Here is a 23,258-nt window from a genome sequence, read left to right on the forward strand (position 1 = left end):
AGCACTGTAACAAGCCATATGGCAAGATTTGTTCCAAGCCCTGATACCTGCTGAGGTCGACTGGGTGGTAGTGATGGGAAGTTCAGTTCTTTTCCGTGAACCGGTTCTTTCGGACAGTTCGTTTTAATGAACCAGTTCAATAATCCAGTTCACCAGTTCTTTTACGTCCTGACGTAATGACGTAATTCATAATGACATAATGACGTAAATTCCTTCATCCCGCCGCTGCCGGCAGATATTAATATAATCAATTTAACAAATTTGAAAAGTTCTTTGTAATCATAACTTTAGTTGAATACATTTCTTACATTAAGTTTTGCAACTAAAACACCCAGTACAGGCATTGATGTGCAAACGTGGGTGTTTTACGTGTCTTAAAGATATAAAGTTATTAAACTAATCCTCATCAACTTACAAAAACTTACAAAAAAAAGCATAATTTTGAAATGTTTCTTTCGCTCCATCAGTTGTTTCAAAAACTAATGTAACTGAGTTAAACACTCATAGGTTGATAAGACATTAAATTATAACCATTTACATTTGTTGCTGTATCAGTTCAGTGATTCAAGCATGCGCAGTATCAACAGCTCATCGGTTCTCGGACGCGTCCGAAACAAACAGTTCTCAGTTCTGTGTACTGATGATTCACTGTATCGGTTCAGTTATTCAAGCATGCGCAATATCAACAGCTCGAGCTCACAGTTCTCTCAGCACAACCTGTCTCAGTTCAGTGTACAGGAGTTACATATACTCCGGGATATTAGTTTATTTAGAGTCGGAGGGGCTGTCAGGCATGACCGAAAGTGAGTAACTTTAGTAACTTGTGGATCAGCGCTGACTCAAGACGCGAATGATCTTTTGAACGATTCATTCACGAACCGGCCATCACTACTGGGTGGCCTCCTAATTATACTGAAAGTATACTGCACTATTGATGTTAAAATCATACTGCTGTAATAACGTTAAATAATACTACTGTAATGATCTTATACAATCTATATAGCTGTAGTAAAGTTGTTAAAGGTTCTGTGCTCTTACAGTGATGTTAAAAGTATACTGCTACAATAATTTTGTTAAAAGTATGCTGCTGTGTTGCTGCTAAAATCATACTGCTTTATAATTCTGTAATAATGTTTACCTTCATTTTCTTCTTCTTCTTCTTATTAATATTAGGGGTCAAGCCCCGAAGGGGCGTAGACACCTATTGTTATTGTCGGGTTTCTTATTATTATTAGGGGTCAAGCCCCGAAGGGGCGTAGACACCTATTGTTATTGTCGGTTTTATTTATTATTATTATTATTATTATTATTATTATTATTATTATTATTATTATTATTATTCCTCTTCTGCCATTGAAGTCAATGGCAGCCCATAGAACCGTACGTAGGAAAGTTATGTAATTTGGCACACATGTAGAGGCCAGTCTTAGAAGTTACTTTAGCAACTTTGGTGTGTCTAGCTCAAACCCTCTAGTGCCACCAACAGTCCAAAATCCAATTATGTTCATGTTCATAACTGCTGACCTAGAGACATGTTCATAACTGCTGGCCTAGAGACAAAATTCTTGCATATTTTGGATCCTTTGCTCATGCCGATCCGAATGCACCATATGACGTCATGTCTGTCATGAATACCTGTCCGCCATTTTGAATTTTCCGTAAAACCTACTTTTTCGAACTCCTCCTAGACCGTTTGTCCGATTTGCGTGTCTTTTGGTATGTAGCATCTAGAGACACCCTAGACAAAAAGTTATCAAAAGCTTTTTGATAGACCAATGCCTTCTCGTAAACCCGGGCAACATACATGGTGGCGACCACACCAAAACAGACGTGAGGCTGTATCTAGCAGCGGAGAACACGTGCCGGTCCGAGGACCTCTCCCCCCCCACCACCGCCGGTCTTCGAGATCCCCACCCGGAACCGCTTTGCCCCCTTTCGCGAGACGGCCCGCGACACTGTGATCATCGGAGACTCCATCGTCCGCCACGTCCGTGCTACTGTGGCTAAAGGTAAGGCTCACACTCACTGCTTACCTGGTGCCCGTGTTCTTGATGTCGCTGCACAGGTACCTAGGGTCGTGAGCAGAAACACCGGAGCCGTGGTTCTTCACGCCGGCTCGAACAACACCAGCCTGAGGCAGTCGGAGATCCTGAAGAGAGACTTCAAGATCCTGGTGGAGACGGTTCACACCACAGCGCCCACGGCGAGGATCATCGTGTCCGGACCACTTCCGACGTACCAGTGAGGAATTGAAAGGTTCAGTAGACTTTTTGCTTTTAATGAATGGCTTCAGTCATGGTGTCAGGCTCAGAATCTACTCTTTGTCGATAATTGGAATGTTTTCTGGGAGCGTCCTAGGCTGATCCGCGCCGACGGCCTGCACCCCAGCAGAGATGGAGCAGAGATCCTCTCGGACCACATCTCCAGGGCACTGCACACCTTCTGACTGGTAAGCTGTGCTTTAAATTTAAATTTAAATTTCAACAGCCCTCCGTCACCTCACCACATTGACACAAATTCACACATAGCTCACCCCATAGAAACTGTGTCTGTTCCCCGAGCAGTGAGATTCAAAAGTAATTATGTGAGACGTTCTCGAAATAATCTTACTGTAATTAGACCAGAAAAATGCCAAATAAACAAACAAAACCAGTTCCTAAAGTTTGGGCTTCTGAACATTAAATCACTTGCACCAAAAGCACTTATTGTAAATGAAATAATCTCAGAAAATACCCTTACTGCAATCTGCCTCACCGAAACTTGGATTAAACCAAAAGATTACATCGCTCTAAATGAGTCTACACCATCAGGATATACCTATAAGCATGAGCCTCATCAGACTGTTCGTGGAGGTGGTGTAGCCACTATTTTAAGTGATCACCTTACTGTTACACAGAGAACACAGTATAGATCTTATTCTTTTGAAGTGCTCGTCCTCAATGTTACAATATCGCACATGCGCACGAAAAAATCCCAGACGTCTCTTGCGCTAGCGAACGTGTATAGACCACCAGGGTCCTACACCGATTTTCTTAGAGAATTCACAGATTTTCTGTCAGACCTATTGGTTAGCTTTGATAATGCATTAATTGTAGGAGATTTTAACATTCATGTTGACGACACAAACGATGCATTAGGACTCACATTCATGGACTTACTAAACTCACTTGAGCTTAAACAAAACGTCACTAGAGCAACTCACCGTCATAATCATACACTAGATTTAATAATATCACACAGAATAGATGTCAATGATATAGATATCATTCCTCAAAGTGATGACATCACAGACCATTACCTCATACTGAACACACTACCTGTAGAACAGACTAACTGTGTCTCACCACGTTATCGACTCGGTAGAACTATTATTTTAACCACTAAAGACAGATTCACAAATAACCTGCCTGATCTGTTTGGACTTCTTACTGTACCCTTAAACACAGACAATCTAGATGAAATTACTAACAGCATAGGCGCTACATTCACTCGCACATTAGACACTGTTGCCCCAATCAGATTACAGAAGGTTAGAGATAAAACGCTTGCACCATGGTATAATAGTCATACTCACACCCTCAAGAGAGAGACCCGTAACCTCGAGAGAAAGTGGAGAAAAACTAAATTAGAGGTTTTTAGAATTGCGTATAAGGAAAGTATGTCTAACTATAGACAGGCTCTAAAAGCTGCCAGGGTTGAGCACCTGAGCAAACTCATAGAAAATAACCAGAACAATCCCAGGTTTTTATTTAGCACAGTGGCTAGATTAACAAAACACCAGAAATCTGAACACACTATTCCATCACAGTTCAGTAGTGAGGATTTTATGAGATTCTTCACTGATAAAATCGAAAGTATCAGGAGTAAAATAGGTGACACTCAACATATGAGAGCTTCTAGTGACCCAGTCTCACCTAAGGCTCTAGACACACAACTACAGTGCTTTACATGTACAGGACAGGAAGAGTTAGGTAAGCTGATTACCACAGCTAAATCAACAACTTGTTCACTAGACCCCATTACAACTAAACTACTGAAAGAAGTGTTAAATAAAGCTGGTGAGCCTCTTCTTAATATTATTAACTCCTCACTATCTTTAGGTTACGTCCCTAAGTCTTTCAAGTTTGCAGTTATTAGGCCACTCATCAAAAAACCCAATTTAGATCCAAATGAACTATCAAATTACAGACCTATTTCACACCTCCCATTTATGTCTAAAATACTTGAAAAGGTTGTGTCTGTTCAAATGAGCTCCTTCTTACAGGAGAACAATATCCTCGAAGAGTTTCAGTCAGGTTTCAGGCCCCACCATAGCACAGAAACTGCACTTGTGAAAGTCACAAATGACCTGTTCTTAGCTTCGGACCAAGACTGTATGTCCCTATTAGTCCTACTTGACCTTAGTGCTGCATTCGACACTATAGATCACAACATTCTCCTAGATCGTCTACAAAATTACACAGGTATTCATGGACAAGCTTTAAGTTGGTTTAGATCCTACCTGTCTGACCGATACCACTTTGTAGAATTGGATGGTGAACCCTCCAGTTTACGACCAGTTAATTATGGGGTCCCTCAAGGATCAGTTCTAGGACCTCTGCTCTTCTCGATATACATGCTTCCATTAGGGAACATCATTAGAAGACATGGGATTAGTTTCCATTGCTATGCTGATGACACACAGTTATATATCTCATCAAAACCAGATGAAATAGCTAAATTTTCCAAATTAACTCAGTGCCTTAGAGAGATAAAAGACTGGATGAGCTGTAACTTTCTGTTATTAAACTCTGATAAGACAGAAATACTAATTATAGGTCCAAAAACCAGTACACAGAAACTCACAATTTAACTTCCAATTAGAGGGATGTACTGTTACTAGTAGCTCGACAGTGAAAGACCTGGTGTTTATTAGACAGTAATTTGTCCTTTGAAAATCATGTCGCCCAAACCACAAAAACAGCCTTCTTCACCTTAGAAATATTGCCAAGCTGAGAAACATCCTGTCTCTATCTGATGCTGAGAAACTAGTTCATGCTTTCATGACCTCTAGACTGGACTATTGTAATGCCTTACTAGGTGGTTGTCCTGCATCTTTAATAAATAGGCTACAGTTAGTCCAAAATGCAGCTGCCAGAGTTCTCACTAGGACAAGAAAGTATGACCATATAACCCCAATTTTATCATCTCTACACTGGCTACCTGTTAAGTTTAGAATTGATTACAAACTGCTGCTACTTACGTACAAGGCTCTTAATGGTTTAGCTCCCATGTACCTAACTAGACTTCTAACACGTTACAATCCTTCACGCTCTCTGAGATCACAAAACTCAGGACTTCTGGTAGTTCCCAGAATATCTAAGTCTACTAAAGGCGGTAGAGTGTTTTATAAATTTAGCTCCCAAACTCTGGAATAGTCTCCCTGATAGTGTTCGGGGCTCAGACACACTTTCCCAGTTTAAATGTAGATTAAAAACCCATCTCTTTAGTCAGGCGTACACATAACACATCCCATCCATCCATCCATCCATCTTCTACCGCTTATCCGGGGCCGGGTCGTAATGTAACACATAACACATCCCGTTATATTATATTGTGCACTATTACACTAGACCTGCACATTTTTATGAACAGCAGATATGTTAATCCCTTTGCACTGCTCTTCTCTTTTTCAACCCATGCCGAGACACCCAGACATTGTACCAGCTCCGATCGTCTTCCGTGCGATGAAGTTTTTGGATCTCCGCTAGATGAGGCCGACTCTTTGAGAATCCTGAAGAAAACATCTACAGATCTACCAGCTCCAGTTGGACTCTGTGATACTAAGACGATATCTGAACTCCATGTGATCCCTCCACCAATACAACATTTGTCTGATTGTATATTTGGAATCATACCATCTAGTGTCACCCATATGAGGATGGGTTCCCCTTTGAGTCTGGTTCCTCTCAAGGTTTCTTCCTTTACTAATCTAAGGGAGTTTTTCCTTGCCACTGCTGCCTGAGTCACCTCAGACTTGCTCATTGGGGATAAACACATATACATACACACGTACACACACACTGTGAACTATATATATTTTGAATTTTGAATTTTTATTATATTAATTCTCTATATTACTCCTTATGCTTATCTTCTGTTCTATGTTTACGTTCTGTAAAGCTGCTTTGAGACAATGTCCATTGTAAAAAGTGCTATACAAATAAACTTGAATTGAATTGAATTGAATTGAATCTTCGCAAAACTTATGCGTGTTGACACGAAACATGGTATATGTCATAAAAGTGATGACTTGAGGGTGCAACCAACGTTTTGTCACAGCGCCACCTAGTGGTCACGAGATTTGAAAAACTGCTCTTTTCGCTTATAACTACTGCAAAATTGAGTCTAAAATCATGAAGGTCGTGTTGTTAGATTCCTTGAGGCATGCTGAGTCAAACAATACCAAACGATTTTCGGACGGCCATTTTGTGTGTCAGCCATTTTGAATTTTCCATAAAATCTACTTTTTCGAAAATCTACTCCTCCTAGACCGTTTGTCCGATTTGCGTGTCCTAGACCAATGCATTCTCGTATACCGTGGCAACATACATGGTGGCGAGCACGCCAAAACAGACGTGAGGCTGTATCTTCGCAAAACTTATGCCTGTCGACACGAAACATGGTATATGTCATTATAATCATGACCTGAGGGTGTATGCAACGTTTCATGACAGTGCCACCTAGTGGCCACGAGATTTTAAAAACAGCTATTTTCAATGCCATATCGCTACGAAACTTGGTATGGTTCATCAGCAACATGTTTTGAGCGCATCTGATCGGCTTGACCCCAGTAACGCTGCTTGCAGCTATATTTATTATTATTAGGGGTCAAGCCCCGAAGGGGCGTAGACACCTATTGTTATTGTCGGTTTTCTTATTAGGGGTCAAGCCCCGAAGGGGCATAGACACCTATTGTTATTGTTGGTTTTATTATTATTATTATTATTATTATTATTATTATTATTATTATTATTATTATTCCTCTACCGCCACTGAAGTCAATGACAGCCCATAGAACCGTACGTAGGTAAGTTATGGAATTTGGCACACATGTAGAGGCCAGTTTTAGAAGTTATTATAGCAACTTTGGTGTGTCTAGCTCAAACCCTCTAGTGCCACCAACAGTACAAAAATCCAATTATGTTCATGTTCATAACTGCTGACTCGTAATAATAATAATAATAATAATAATAATAATAATAATAATAATAATAATAATAATAATAATAACCTTTATTTTCTATAGCGCCTTTAAAAGAACATCTCAAAGCACTTTACAAAAGCAAAATTAAAGCAACAAAATTACACACATAATATAAAGATTAAAATTAAAGCAACAAAAATAGACAATAAAATAGGCACTATGTAAAATTACAATTAGGCAAATTAAAAGCTACCCTAAAAAAAAAGTTTTAAGCAGAAATTTAAAAGTGTCAAGAGATGTTGCTTGCCTTATCTCAGTTGGTAATGAATTCCACAGTTTTGGAGCTAGTGAAGAGAAGGCCCTATCTCCCATCGGTTTTAAACGAGTTAAAGGAACAGTTAAAAGACCAGTTTCAGAAGAACGAAGATGGCGAGATGGAATATAAGGAATTTCAAAGATCAGCCAAATATTGAGGAGCTAACCCGTGTATGGCCTTGTAGGTAAGCATCAGAATCTTAAAATCAACCCTAAACCTAACGGGGAGCCAGTGCAAGGACTCCAAAACGGGAGTAATGTGATCTTTTAACTTTGTTCTAGTAAGTATTCTCGCCACCGAATTTTGCACTACCTGTAATTTATTTAAGGTAGCTTTAGACACCCCAGCCAACAAGGCATTGCAGTAATCGATACAACACAAAAGTGTTGATCAGTCTCTCAGCAACAGAAAATGACAGAATTGGACGCAATCTGGCAATATTTCGGAGATGGAAGAACGAAGTTTTAACCGTATTTTGGATATGTGGCTCAAACGTTAAATTGGTATCAAAAATTACCCCTAGATTCCTCAATTTTGTTTGAAACTCCACATTTGAACCATCAAGAGTTAGCTTGACTGACTCAGCTTTGCGTAGTTGGTGGGGTGAGCCAACAAGCATAATTTCAGTCTTTTCAGTGTTAAGACAAAGAAAACTTTCTGTCATCCATTCTTTCATCTTTGAAATACATTCAGAAAGGAAATCAACAGGCACAGTTTCATTAGGTTTAAAATGAATATAGAGCTGCGTATCATCTGCGTAAAAATAAAATTTTAGACCAAGTGATCTCAAAAGCTGGCCAAGAGGAAAAAACATAAATATTAAAAAGCAGAGGGCCCAAGATTGATCCCTGAGGTACCCCGGATTGAACAACGTTAACCTAATCTAAATCCACCCATGGCAACAAACTGCTTCCGATCTTTGAAGTAGGGCTTAAACCAATTTAAAACAGTATCAGAGACACCAAAAAAAGTTTCAAGACGAGAAATTAAAACTGAATGATCAACAGTGTCAAATGCGGCACTGAGATCAAGAAGGATCAAAACTGAAAGACAGCCAGAATCTGAGGCAGTTTACAAGTCATTTGTAACCCTGACCAGGGCGGTTTCTGTACTATGGAATTTACGAAAGCCTGATTGCAAAGGCTCAAAGAGATTGTTCTCAGTTAAATGAGAAATTAACTGAGTAGCAACAACTCGCTCCAAAAGTTTAGTAAGAAAAGAGAGATTAGATATAGGACGGAAATTAGCAAGGTTCTCATAGTCTATATTTGTCTTTTTAGGTACCGGGGTGATCGCAGCCATTTTAAAAGCTGTTGGGACAACCCCAGTACACAGAGTCATTTATAATGCTCAAAACAATGGGGTCCAGAGAAGTGAAACATGACTGAAACAAACCAGTTGGTATGGGATCTAGTAAAGAAGTGGCTGCTTTCATTTTAGAAACCTCTACAGAAAGACAATGCGTGTCAAGTGTAGAAAATGTTGAAAACATAGGACCAGAATAACAAGGAGTAAAAACAACAGAAGAAGACAATGAAGAAGAAGCACAAAAACCTCTACGAACATTATCGACCTTTGTGCCAGAGAAATGCAGGAACTTATTACAGAGATGATCAGAAGCAGTGACATGAGAGACAGTTTTATAATTTGCAATTTGTTAAGAGAATTGAAAATTTGTCTTGAATTTCCTTGATTGTCGTTAATCATGTTAGAAAAATAATCAGATCTGGCAGAAACAATACCAGCCTTATATTCTTGTAGGCAGTCTTTCCAAATTTGATGATGTACAGTCAGACCTGAGAGACGCCACCTACGCTCCATTTTACGGCAAGATGTCTTCATCATATGCAAATCTTCATTATACCAAGGAGCAGGACGTACAAATGAAACAGAGCGTGACTTTAGAGAAGCAAATAAGTCCAGACCAGATAAGAGAGCAGAATTTAACATAGAGACCCTTGTCTCTAGCGAATCAGATGGAGAGAAACTACTTAGTGAAGAGTCGATGAAAACAGAAAAGTCCGAAGGGTCAATTGACCTCCATTTCCGGTATGTCAAGATACGAGAGGAGGCAGTGTTGGCAGCAGGTATGTACATATCAAAAAAGACTGCCAGATGATCAGACAACCCTAAGTCAATAGTGGACAACTGAGACACAAAAGATCCATTAGATATCACAAGGTCTAAAATATGTCCTTTTTTATGTGTCGTACAATCAACAAACTGATACAATCCAAAGCACTCCAGCAAAGCCAAGAAATCCTTTGCAGACTCCTTTTTGTCCATCTGGATATTAAAATCCCCCAAAAAAAGAGTTCTCTCAAATTTGAGGCACAGATACGACAGCAGATCCGCAAACTCCGATAAGAAGTCTTTGTTTGCTTTAGGAGGCCGGTAGACTGTAGCTATAGCAGTTGAGTGACACTCGGAAACTGACAAAACGAGACATTCAAATGAAGAGAACAGAGGAACAGTTACGGGTCTTAATTTGTATTGCTGGTTGTACAATACAATAATGCCACCACCTCTACCAGTGGATCACGGGAGATCGAATAACCCGTAGCCAGCAGGAGTAAGTTCATTAAAGAGAAGACCGTCCAATTGTTTGTGCCATGTTTCAACTAGACTTAAAAAGTCGAGTTTTTCTTCCAAAATGATGTCAGATATAGTCACAGCTTTGTTGTTGACAGAGCGAGCATTAAAAAACGCTGATTTCAACAGGCTTGGGGATTTAGAAAACACTCGTGTACGCTCTTTATATGAGAGCACAGACAAATTGTTATAGTTAATCCCAGCAGGGTTATACACCAACCTGTGGGGTTTTCGAAGAAATGTAGGATAGGAAACAGCATCAGATGATGAACAAGTAAAACTGCGCCTTGAAGAGCGATGTAAGTAGCGCTTACGCCGGAGTATACCAGCATCGCCACAGTTAGCGTAGGTATCATGTGCCAGATAATAATTCCGTTTCAAGTTCAACAGTTGGCGAGCAGTGTATCTCAGTGCCATGCAGGAGGAATCCACACCAACAGCAGACAGAAGTGTAAATCCTGAGCAGGGCAACAGGAGAGTCCAGAATTAGGGATAAAAAGCTGACGAGTAAAACGTAATCCCACATCGCAATACAATAAAACGAAATATTGTTCACTCTTCCGATGCTCCAAAACTGTTTATTAATTAAAACAAACAAACAAAGCGGGAGAAAGGAGCGGCAGCCAACACGCGCCAGCGTTCCCCTTCAACCCGGAAGTAAGGCCTAGAGCAAAATTCTTGCATATTTTGGATCCTTTGCTCATGCCGATTCGAATGCACCATATGGGGTCATGTCTGTCATGAATATCTTTCCGCCATTTTGAATTTTCCCTAAAACCTACTTTCTCGAACTCATCCTAGACCGTTTGTCCGATTTGCATGTCCTTTGGTATGTAGCATCTAGAGACACCCGTGAGAAAAAGTTATCAAAAGCTTTTTGATAGACCAATGCCTTCTCGTAAACCATGGCAACATACATGGAGGCGAGCACGCCAAAACAGACGTGAGGCCGTATTTTCGCAAAACTTACTGTATGTGTGTCGACACGAAACGGTATATGTCATTATAGTCATGACCTGAGGGCGCATGCAACGTTTCGTGACACGAGATTTAAAAAACAGCTATTTTCGTTCATAACTACTGAAAACTTGAGTCAAAAATCATGAAGGAGGTGTTGTTAGACTCCTTGAGGCATGCTGAGTCAAACGATACCAAACGGTTTTTGGACGGCCATTTTGTGTGTCGGCCATTTTGAATTTTCTCGTTAAGTTCCGTATTTTACGAATGCAATGCCATATCGCTACGAAACTTGGTATGGTTCATCAGCGACATGTTCTGAGTGCATCTGATCGGCTTGACCCCGGTATCGCTGCTTGAAGCTATATTTATTATTGTTAATATCATCAATAATAATAATATTATTAGTATTACAATTATTATTATCATTATTATTATTATTATTATTATTATTATTATTATTATTATCTTGTATAGTCTCTTTGTCCATCCATACATCCATTTTCTAAGCCGGGACGCCCAGACTTCCCTCTCCCCAGACACTTCATCCAGCTCTTCCTGGGGAACACCCTGGCATTCCCAGGCCAGCCGAGAGACATAGTCCCTCCAGCGTGTCCTAGGTCTTCCCCGGGGCCTCCTCCCGGTAGGACATCCCTGGAACACTTCCCCAGGGAGGTGTCCAGGAGGCATCCGGAACAGATGCCTGAGCCACCTCAGTTGACTCCTCTCGATGTGGAGGAGCAGCGGCTCTACTTTGAGCTCCTCCCGAGTGACTGAGCTCCTCACCCTATCTCTAAGGGAGTGCCCAGCCACCCTACGGAGGAAACTCATTTTGGCCGCCTGTAACCGGGATCTTGTCCTTTCGGTCATGACCCAAAGCTCATAACCATAGGTTAGGGTAGGAACGTAGATTGACTGGTAAACAGAGAGCTTCGCCTTGCAGCTCAGCTCTTTCTTTACCACAACAGACCGGTATATCGACCGCATCACTGCAGAGGATACACCGATCCGCCTGTCGATCTCCCGCTCCGTCCTTCCCTCACTTCTGAACAAGACCCAAGATACTTAAACTCTTCCACTTGAGGCAAGAGTTATTATATTTAAAAAATTATTAAAACGCTTACTCTGGGCAGTTTAGTCTCTTCAGCTAATCAGTAATCACTTCATTATTTCTGCTACATTACTTTTAATCAATTTTAAGAAGACGTTACGTTAAACTCCACATGTCCTCCTTCATCACCATTCTCAGATCCACAAGTGTGTCTTCCTCAGATTTCAAGGACGCGTTCCAGCTTTTTGACCGAACGCCAACCAATGAGATGAAGATCACCTTTGCCCAGTGCGAGGACGTCATCAGAGGTGAGGGAAGGTAAGGACCTGTGACTGACGCATGGATATCATGTTTGAGCTGTGACAGTGACATAAGGTTTAAAGATAAACAGTGATGCTGCACATTCCTCTCACATGTGTGTGTTTCAGACATGAACGTGAAGATGTTAGACTTTGATCAGTTCCTGTCCATGCACCAGCACATCTGCAATGCTAAAGGGCATGGCACATTTGAGGACTTTGTTGAGGGACTGAGAGTCTTCGATAAAGAAGGAAACGGCACAGTGATGGGAGCTGAGCTCCGACACGTCCTCGCCACGCTGGGTAAAAACCTCACACACACTCACACACACACACACCTGGAGAGCAGGATTTCCACCAGCTTCCATATAACACACCAATCATTTGTATAATCAGTGCAGTGTTGTAACATTACAGAGGTTAGGTGGAGGAGGAGGTTAGGTTACTACAGTTCACCTCCACAAACCTCCACATTCTCCTATGCTCTCTCTCTCTCTCTCTCTCTCTCTCTCTCTCTATATATATATATATATATATATATATATATATATATATATATATATACACACATCTTCACATTTTCAGTTTGGGTTGAGTATTTAATAGAGACTGTTTTATCATTCATTCATCTTCTACCGCTTATCCGAACTACCTCGGGTCACGGGGAGCCTGTGCCTATCTCAGGCATCTTCGGGCATCAAGGCAGGATACACCCTGGATGGAGTGCCAACCCATCGCAGGGCACACACACACTCTCATTCACACACTAGGGACAATTTTTCCAGAGATGCCAATCAACCTACCATGCATGTCTTTGGACTGGGGGAGGAAACCGGAGTACCCGGAGGAAACCCCCGAGGCACGGGGAGAACATGCAAACTCCACACACACAAGGTGGAGGCGGGAATCCAACCCCGACCCTGGAGGTGTGAGGCGAACGTGCTAACCACTAAGCCACCATGCCTCCCGACTGTTTTATCATTCAAATAAAATAATTAAATATAAAAAATATACAAGACTAAAATATAAAATATAAAAATATATTTTTTAATAAATATTATTATTATGTTGGGGGCACGGTGGCTTGGTGGTTAGCACGTTCGCCTCACACCTCCAGGGTCAGGGTTCGATTCCCACCTCCACCTTGTGTGTGTGGAGTTTGCATGTTCTCCCCGTGCCTCGGGGTTTCCTCCGGGTACTCCGGTTTCCTCCCCTGGTCCAAAGACATGCATGGTAGGTTGATTGGCATCTCTGGAAAATTGTCCCTAGTGTGTGATTGCGTGAGTGAATGAGAGTGTGTGTGTGCCCTGCGATGGGTTGGCACTCCGTCCAGGGTGTATCCTGCCTTGATGCCCAATGACGCCTGAGATAGGCACAGGCTCCCCGTGACCCGAGGTAGTTCGGATAAGCGGTAGAAGATGAATGAATGAATGAATATTATTATGTTTTTGTTATAATTATATTTATTTAAAAAAATTGTTGAGATAGTTGAGATTTTATTTGTTTGTTTGTTTATTTATTTATTACTTTTATCCTTTTATTTAAATGCATATATGAATTTTGACACTCATTTATTTATAACATTTATTTATTTATTTATTTATTTATTTATTTATTTAACATTTAATATTATTATATTATTCATTTGTCCCAAATATTCTTTTGAAATGAAATCCATTTATATTAACAATTAATAAATAAAACACATTATTCCCTTTATATAAAGTATTCATGGGAATATTATGCAGTCATAAATGTTTAATGATTTTTATTGCAAGTAAGACTTTATATTTGCTTATTTATTTATTTATTTAATATTTAAAACTTCTCTAATTATTTTATTGCTTTAACTCCAAACATTTAAGCTGATAGATTTTATTCCTAGTTGTGTTTTTATTCGTGATTTTACTTCTTTTATTAGAAGTAAACTTTGATGTGTACAGAGTGTACAGTTCAGTCCAGACTGCAGGTGGCGCTGTTTCTTACTCATGAAGCTGAATGCTGATTGTTTTTCTCTTTCTGCAGCCTTTATAAAGTACATCATGGCTGGCTGAGCAGGTACAGCTCCACCTCCACACCTCCCATGATGCACCTCTGCGTTCAGTTCATTACTTAATAAACCTTGGACACATTTTAGATGATATTATTTGTAGATTCTTTGTATACATTAATAGACTTTTATTTTTCTATACAGATTCAGGAATGCTGACTAAGGAACCAAACATCTCTTCCTTTCTTTTTCTTTTTTTTTATAAAACTCTTTGCACCCTCTCTGCTCGTCCTGTCTTCCTCTTCCTTTTCTTCTTCCTCTTCATCTCATCACTTCCTGTTCTAAAGGTGTTGTACGTCACATCGCTGTTCGTTTTGTGGATCAAAGAAAAATGATTAAAGGTTTATGCTTGATTAAAGTGCAGTAGTCAGGCCTTGTTTTTTTTTCACGTCTACAAACCTGTAGAAGAAGAAAACAGTCCAGACTTCTGGTCCAGAAATGTCTGGGCTCCTGTCAGTCATTTTACAGACACGCCCGGTACTGGGGGTGGGGCTTCGTGAATGTGGGCTGGAATAAGAGGTGGGTTCAAGTAGTTTAAACATTAAGATTTTGAAAAGAAAGTTACCTGATGCACCTTTAGAAAAATCATTATTATTCATATTTATTTCACTAATTTATTTATTTTGCTTTACATCATGGATTGAAAGAAAGAAAGAAAGAAAGAAAGAAAGAAAGAAAGAAAGAAAGAAAATCTCTTCTTTGTATGAGATTTCAGTGCAAGCACAGGACCTCAGCACAGGAAATGACATCATACCTTCTCTCATGTGGTCGTTGGCGACAGCAGCCGACTTTTGGTCATAAAATAGACGTAATTATTGAGGCCTGGTTATAAATTTAGTTTCCCAGAAACTGAGTTGGACTTCAAACACAGCCACAAACCACACTGAAGCCTGAGAGATGAACAATTCACATTTATTTACACACATCATCACTTCCACAAAACGTCAGGAAGAAAATCGTACAATATTTTAGTCTTTAGGAAACATACATAATGAAAGCTCTGATTTTCAAAACCAAACACAAAAATGGCTTTTGTGCTCCAGTAGTTTTGGCTGTAACATTATATTATTAAATAACAAGAGAATTAAAACAGAAAGTTTACAAACTTTTTGAACTTTTTTCATAGGCTCCAACTGTAAGCTAAACAGCAACTATGCATGAAAAATGATAGAAAGAAAAATCTTGAATGTTTTATTGTGAATAGTTTCGTCTCCTCCCAGGAACCCCATTCCCCATTCAGGGCACGTCGATGATCTGAGTAGAGAGTGTTCATGCAAAGCTGATTTTTTCCATTCTGGTCCTTTCTCATGCTCATCACTAAATCATAGGCTGCCTTGTTGTTGGTTTCGAGTGATTTCACCATTTCTGGATTTCTTATAAGTTTATTTTAACTACTCTTTGGTGGAATGTGGTCTGCTTCGACAACTTCTGTGAACAATATGAGCAAATATGAACAAAAAAGAACAACATGAATCCCTGTTTTACTGTAAATGATGTATTTATGCATGTGGCAGCCTGGGAAAACAGTTCCAGCTACATGTAAATAATGTAAATATGTTGCTCTCTTGCAAAAATAAGGGAAAGTTCCAGCAGTTTAACATTTAGGTTAAATATTATATAAATATAGCTTTTAAAAAATAAGCAACACAAATTACGTTACTGTAACATCACCTTCTGCGCCACCCTCAAACCGCCAGAGGGAGCCATTGCAACGGGTGGTGAAAACCTCCAGCACATCACAGAAACTTCACTTCCAGCCATAGAGACGTACAAATGAAACTCTGTCTCCCAGTGACCACACACCTCTGTATATTATGTCATTAGCACCTGTATATTCATTCATTCATTCATTCATTCATTTTCTACCGCTTATCTGAACTACCTCGGGTCACGGGGAGCCTGTGCCTATCTCAGACGTCATTGGGCATCAAGGCAGGATACACCCTGGACGGAATGCCAACCCATCGCAGGGCACACTCACACTCATGCACACTCATGCACACTCATGCACACTCATGCACACTCATGCACACTCACGCAATCACACACTAGGGACAATTTTCCAGAGATGCCAATCAACCTACCATGCATGTCTTTGGACCGGGGGAGGAAACCGGAGCACCCGGAGGAAACCCCCGAGGCACGGGGAGAACATGCAAACTCCACACACACAAGGTGGAGGCGGGAATCCAACCCCGACCCTGGAGGTGTGAGGCGAACGTGCTAACCACTAAGCCACCGTGCCCCCCTCACCTGTATATTTGTCTATATAATATATAACACCATGTATATTATGTCTACAGCACCCCTCCTGTATATCTTGTATGTCTATAGATGTGTATCCTTAGCATTCATCTGTATATTAACTTTTTATACAGTAAATACATCTTGCACTTGCTGCTTATTGCACTTTTGGTTAGATGCCAAACTGCACTTCGTTGCCTTGTACGTGTACATGTGTAATGACACTAAAGTTCAATCTAATCTAATGTAATCTAAACTAGATGTATGAAGTATCAGCCATATACCCCATGATTCCTTCAAATCATTCAGTGCTGGTGATAGTCCATCTTACTGTAAAAGGACTCAAAGCAAAGATGGAGAGCTTTCACATTCACTTCAAAGAGGTCTATCTTCTCTATTGTACTATAATGCTTGTTAAAGTCATTAAGGAACTGACTAAATGTAGAGAACAAATCTTCCTTCTATTTCAGCTTTCCTCACACACGACTAACACCATCTGTCCTCATTTAGACACTTTTGAGACTGTGGCACAAATAATTTGGATCCACTGGTCGGTACAGTACCTCCCCTCACCTGGCTTGTGGGAAGATACTGTTACTCAGCCTGGTTGTGAGGGCCTGAATGCTTTAGTAGATTTTTCCAGAGGCAGAATGGTGAAGAGTGAGTGTGTGAAGAGAATGCTCTTGACTTTGTGAATGCAGTGTGTGGTGTAAGTGTCCATGACAGAGGGAAGAGAGACTCCAATGATCTTCTCAGCTGTCCTCACTATCCGCTGCAGGGTCTTGCGTTCCTAGATGGTGCAGTTCCCAAACCAGACAGTGATGCAGCTGCAACACACAGACACATACACACACACATGCACTCACACACACACACACACGCACCCACACACACACATAAACACACACAAACACACACACACATGCACACACACAAACACACACATGCACACACACACACACACAAACACACAAACACACACGCCCGCACACAAACACACACACACCCACACACACACAAACACACACACATGCACACGCACAAACAAACACACACATACACAAACACAAATATGGATTTTTTCCCCCTGGCTGTTTTGCTCTTTTCTCCGTTGTTGTTGTTCAATATGTTTGTAATAATTACATATTAAAACTTTATTACAACTTTGCTTTTGCAACAATGTGATTTTACATTCATGCCAATAAAGCACTACTGAACTGAACTGAGAGAGACAGAAAGACAGAGAGAGAGAGAGAGAGAGAGAGAGAGAGAGAGAGAATAAAACAGTAGGTATGTTAATATGGTGTAATCTGGTTAATTGTAGTTAGATCGCTAATTCGTTGCAATTTAGTCATAACTCTCAATATATCAGCCGCGTGTTGTGTTAGCTCAAAGTTATTAGAATATTTCTCATTCTTATCAATAACACGGTTGTTCACACTGGATGTAGAGAAGAGCTGACTATCTATCAGATGTTCTCTTAGCTGCACTAACAACTGACATGAACTGACATGTTAAAGTCTCACAATAAATGATGTGTAAACGTTGACTCTTGTTACACAACTGATGTGTAATCAGTTGACTCTTGTTTTGACTGCATATAAAGTCATATTTTATGACACCTTTTAAATTCTAAAAGCATTTAAAGTAATATGATATGTGTGATGATGGTGCTGCTTTGTTATGAATGAATATAAATCTTCTGAAATAAATGAATAATATCAGACAATAGGAAGCTCAAAGAATTTATTAATTACATAATTAATTAGAGAGTTTTACCACATTATATATGCTCTATATATAGATTATATATATCTGCATTTTAACCACATGTTCCAAACACAAGGACCACACACTAAATCCAGCCCAGAGCCGCAATCGTTTTGGCATGCATGAAGAATAAAGTGAAAAGGCCCATAATGCACTACTGCTGAACATCTACCACTATCCAGATTTTACAACAGATCTATAGTGTAGCCACGTTACCATAAAAAGTCACATATATAATATAAACTCTGGTTTCTACACTCTAAAAAACGATTTGTTGGCTGAACAACCATTACTTTTAAAAATAAGTAAACTAAACACAAATAACAAAGTAATTTTAACTTTCCAACCTCTACTTAGCATATATAGTGTCTGTAACATAAATATATAAGTTACAAGGTGAACCTAAGTGTATGCATAAATATAATGAAAAAACATAAGTCACGTCAACTAGTATTAAAATTGCATCAAAACTAAGTAATATTTTAAGTTTGACTGTGAGCCACGTGATATGCAAGTCTGGAAAAAACAAAACTGGAGCCATTTTGTGACGCACATGTGAAGACGGTGGAAAGAGGTAAGCTTAACATTCTATAAACTAAGCAAAATATTCGATTTTGAGGTTTTGACATTAATAAACACTTGTTTGTAGTGTTAGATGAAGATATTTTCTGAAACGCAAAGAGACGAAAACGCTGAAAAGAGATTTGTCGTTTTAACGTACATTCGTTTATTTGTGTTAATGCGTTTGTGGTCAAGAAAGAAACTTTTTTTAGCTTCAAAAATTAGAAACGTGTTACTTGAATACTTATGAAAGTCCAGTTTGTACAAGTAAGTTACTGTATGAAAGGAGGAACGAGTGTGCACGCGATTGTCTGCCTAAAAGCAGTGTGCCTCCATCGAATGAATGTTCATTCATTCATTCATCTTCTACCGCTTATCCGAACTACCTCGGGTCACAGGGAGCCTGTGCCTATCTCAGGCGTCATTGGGCATCAAGGCAGGATACACCCTGGACGGAGTGCCAACCCATCGCAGGGCACACACACACTCTCATTCACTCACGCAATCACACACTAGGGACAATTTTCCAGAGATGCCAATCAACCTACCATGCATGTCTTTGGACTGGGGGAGGAAACCGGAGTACCTGGAGGAAACCCCCGAGGCACGGGGAGAACATGCAAACTCCACACACACAAGGTGGAGGTGGGAATCGAACCCCGACCCTGGAGGTGTGAGGCGAACGTGCTAACCACTAAGCCACCGTGCCCCCCCGAATGAATGTTCTAGTGGTTAATTTGTTTATTTCAGAGGTATATGACCATGCATCGCGTTGGCACGTTTACATTAAGATAAGGGCGAATTCGGACGAATCTGTTCCCGCCCTGCTCCGTGTAACGCTTTGCAGTTCTTTGTTCAGTTCCCACCATCAAAATGAACCAAATGAAAAGTTGGCTTGAAACTTTTTTTGCAGAATCGAAACTTTTTTGAAATTTTTTTCATTTTTTAGAATAATTCACAAACAGATAATTGCCAATCAGGTTAATTTTCGATTCTGCAAATTTGGTTTGTTGCATCTGAATCTTGATTTTTGAAAAAAAAACATGAAATTAAAAATGACATTATTCTGATTTTCCATTTATATAATTAGTGCTCACGGGTGGATCATACCACCAGTACTATTTTCTCATAATAACGAAAAGGTTTCTCGTAATAATGACTTTGTTTCTCGTAACATATTTTCTATTAATAATGAGAAACGTCTACGCATGCGTAAATGCGGAGCAGAAGGGCGTTACACGCTAGCGACATCCGCTGGTCTCAGCATAGCACATTATGCAAAAACGTAATCTATTAATATCTTTAAAGAACAGTATTCATAAATTACTAGTATATGAGTATTTTGCCAAAAAAAGGTGATGCGTCATTAGTATATACAATCTTTTACTGAAAAGGTCTATGCTAGTAAGACGTTTAAATGGTAAAATTCTATGTATCCTGTAGGTTATTAGTGTTAGCTGAAAGAATACATTAAATATGTAAAAAAAAAAACTTCAGTTACAGCTTTTTAGCGTATCTCAAAAATAGTATTTGAGTTTGACATCCCTGATTTAGACGTTACAGATCATCTTTGTTTTTCTTTTTGAAGACGTTTCCATCTGGCTGCACCCTCCAGGTCACTGTGGTGTTCTCCATCATGCCATGTTCCTCCAGTTTCTGCTTTATCTGGAGATCAGAAGCAAAAATAAATAACAATCTTAAATGAAAAGGAATATTTGAAAATTCATAAACCAAAAGCAGTTGAGGTATAACAAGAGCGTTTTAAAAATTTCTGAGAGACGTCCTGAGACTCACCTTCTTTAAAAGAGACGACTGTACAGCAGGATCTAACACACTGCCATCAGTCTTCACCTGCAGTCTCACAATCTGCTGTTCCCTCACGGGTACAACTGTGGAACACACACACACACACACACACACACACAGAGCCTGAACAACATGCCAAAAACATCCCATATATTAGAATTCCTTGACATCTCCATCGACTTCATATTAAAGTAAACAGTAAAAGAACAAACTTCTCACTGGTGTGACAGTAGAAGTAGGCTGGCTGGCTGCATAAATAATCATTAAACACTTTGTTAATATGTGATGCACAGTTCTCAATGACAAGATAATTATCAGGTTCTCCAGAAGTCCATGGTAGCTTTGAAGCGATGGTCCCATCTGACCACTTCCATGTATCTCTGTAGAGTCCAAACCAGGAATCACCCTGGATGTCCCTCAGCTGCAAAAGGACGTTGTTATCTGAGCTGTTAAGAGAGCTGGCCAAGTCTGTGTGATGTGTTCGGCAGTAAGCCTGAGCATCAGGCCAGGTCAGATAAGGACTAGTGATGCCGATGAACCTGGAAGCACCACTGAAATTAGCTGTGAAATTCAAAAGATTAACATTGTTAGATTTCATTGTAGTTAGATAAAGTTATGATTATATTCTCCTATTTGAAACCATTATAGGAAATCACCCCCCCCCCACACACACACACACACACACATATACTCTATTTATATATATCATATATACTCTGTGTATAAATGTCAAATCCTCAAAGACTCACCATTGTAACATATAAAGGGTCTTAGACCTTCACATGAAGCATCTGTCCAGGTTCCATATCCACGAATTACACCACATGATTCTTTCCCAGCATAATTATCAGGCTGTCCAGAGTACCAGTTGGTATAAATGACATTCTTCAGTGGGAGCTCGTTTAAGGACCAGCGCCAGCTATTGACATCATTGTACAATCCAATCCAGGTGTAAGACATGAAGCCTTTTCTTACTGCTTCTTTGTTTAGTCGTAACCAATCATCATCGGTTACGATTGTTGCCATGTCAGTGTACATCACCCTGCAGTAATTCTGAGCCATTGGCCATGTATATGATTTCATGATTAGGTGATAATCGTGATGGACAGTTCTTATGTTAGATATGACAATTGGGATGAGACCTGGGGGTAATATTTTATCACATTAAACAAATAAAATGTCACCTATAAATACTTTCTGTATATTCATTCTCTTGTATTTTGTCACTGGTCCTGGGTGACAAAAGAGAAAGAGAAAGAGAGAGAGAGAGAGAGAGAGAGAGAGAGAGAGAGAGAGAGAGAGAGAGAGAAAGAGAGAGAGAGACTGAGAGAGAGAGAAAGAGAGACAGAGAGAGAGAGACTGAGAGAGAGACAGAGAGAGAGAGAGAGAGAGAGAGAGAGAGAGAGAGAGAGAGAGAGAGAAACAGAGAGAGAGAGAATGTATATGTCTCTGCATGTGAATCTATAGTCACTGAACAGAGCTTCAGTCATATCTTCAATTTCCAGATTAAATTTATTACTTATAATTACGTAACTTATTCACTTATGTTTAGTTATACGTATATCATTAGAATTGTTTCAGTAGGAACTGAAGATTCCATTAACCCAGACGTGAACAGTTTATAAAATATAAATATATCTAACAAATATAAATATGTTTAAATAGATTTATTGTACTGTGGCAGTTTCGTAGGATAAAAAGTGAAATAAAATGTTTCCTGATTAAAATAAATATTTAATGATCATTTTGCAAACTATATAAATGAATAACTAAAAGTGGTTTATAAAAATACTCTTACCAGTGAGGCCCAGAAGTAAAAGGTTCAGCTTCATCATAGACAGATAGCTGAGGGGAAAAAAAGCTTTTATTATAATAATAATAATAATAATAATAATAATTATTATTATTATTATTATTATTATTATTATTATTATTATTATTATTATTATTATTTAGTTTTAAAATATAACACTACTGCACATTTGTTCTTTGGCATGCTTTGGAGTCAGAGACACATTCTTTTTTTTTTTTTTTTATTTTATTATATAAGACACTGGAAAGCGTAAATTAAAAAAAACAATCAGAATATCAGACAATCAGTAAACACTACAACATGATAAAACAAGCGTATATACAGAATCCAAAACCTAGGCAACCAGCAAAAAAATCAGCAAAAACAACCAGCAAAAAGTCAACATAACCTGACTTTGATAAGTCAGGTTAGAGAACAGCTTTATCTCACCACAAACAAAATGTGGGTCTTAAATAAAAAGGTTGATCAAAACACAAACTAAAACAGGTGAAAATAATCTAGAAAAGCAGTAGGTACATTATTACTTTACTTTATTACATTAAACCTACTCTTTCTTGGCTTATAGCTTGTTTAATAAATGTGTATGTTTTATAGAATTCTAACAATAAGGAGA

At 39.3% G+C, this 23,258-nt stretch overlaps 2 protein-coding genes across 2 annotated transcripts in view; one reads left to right on the top strand and one right to left on the bottom strand.

Moving 5' to 3' along the window:
- myl13 (myosin, light chain 13) overlaps window positions 1-14,809 on the top strand; it is a 32,737-nt gene extending 17,928 nt beyond the window's left edge. The window contains exons 6-7 of the mRNA XM_060875468.1: window positions 14,427-14,459; window positions 14,596-14,809. Coding sequence (XP_060731451.1) covers window positions 14,427-14,455 — 29 coding nt within the window. The 3' untranslated portion in view covers window positions 14,456-14,459; window positions 14,596-14,809. The remainder of the gene's footprint in view (window positions 1-14,426; window positions 14,460-14,595) is intronic.
- A 5,781-nt stretch (window positions 14,810-20,590) lies between these two features.
- On the bottom strand, window positions 20,591-21,894 carry LOC132849278 (C-type mannose receptor 2-like). Its single transcript, XM_060875530.1, has 3 exons — window positions 21,582-21,894; window positions 21,052-21,393; window positions 20,591-20,691 (listed from the first exon to the last, which is right to left on the bottom strand). The coding sequence occupies exons 1-3, from the start codon at window positions 21,892-21,894 to the stop codon at window positions 20,591-20,593; spliced, it is 756 nt and encodes a 251-aa protein (XP_060731513.1).
- Between the last annotated feature and the right edge of the window lie 1,364 nt (window positions 21,895-23,258).

This window comes from Tachysurus vachellii, chromosome 7 (genome assembly GCF_030014155.1).
Source record: "Tachysurus vachellii isolate PV-2020 chromosome 7, HZAU_Pvac_v1, whole genome shotgun sequence".
NCBI lineage: Eukaryota > Metazoa > Chordata > Actinopteri > Siluriformes > Bagridae > Tachysurus > Tachysurus vachellii.

Bases quoted from the DNA above. Each gene is read 5' to 3' on its own strand.
- LOC132849278 (XM_060875530.1), bottom strand. From the start codon at position 21,894: ATGGCTCAGAATTACTGCAGGGTGATGTACACTGACATGGCAACAATC. The intron at 21,394-21,581 runs GTGAGTCTTTGA...TGAATTTCACAG, and splicing joins ACCCTTTATATGTTACAATG to CTAATTTCAGTGGTGCTTCC. The intron at 20,692-21,051 runs GTGAGAAGTTTG...TCTGATCTCCAG, and splicing joins CTACTTCTACTGTCACACCA to ATAAAGCAGAAACTGGAGGA.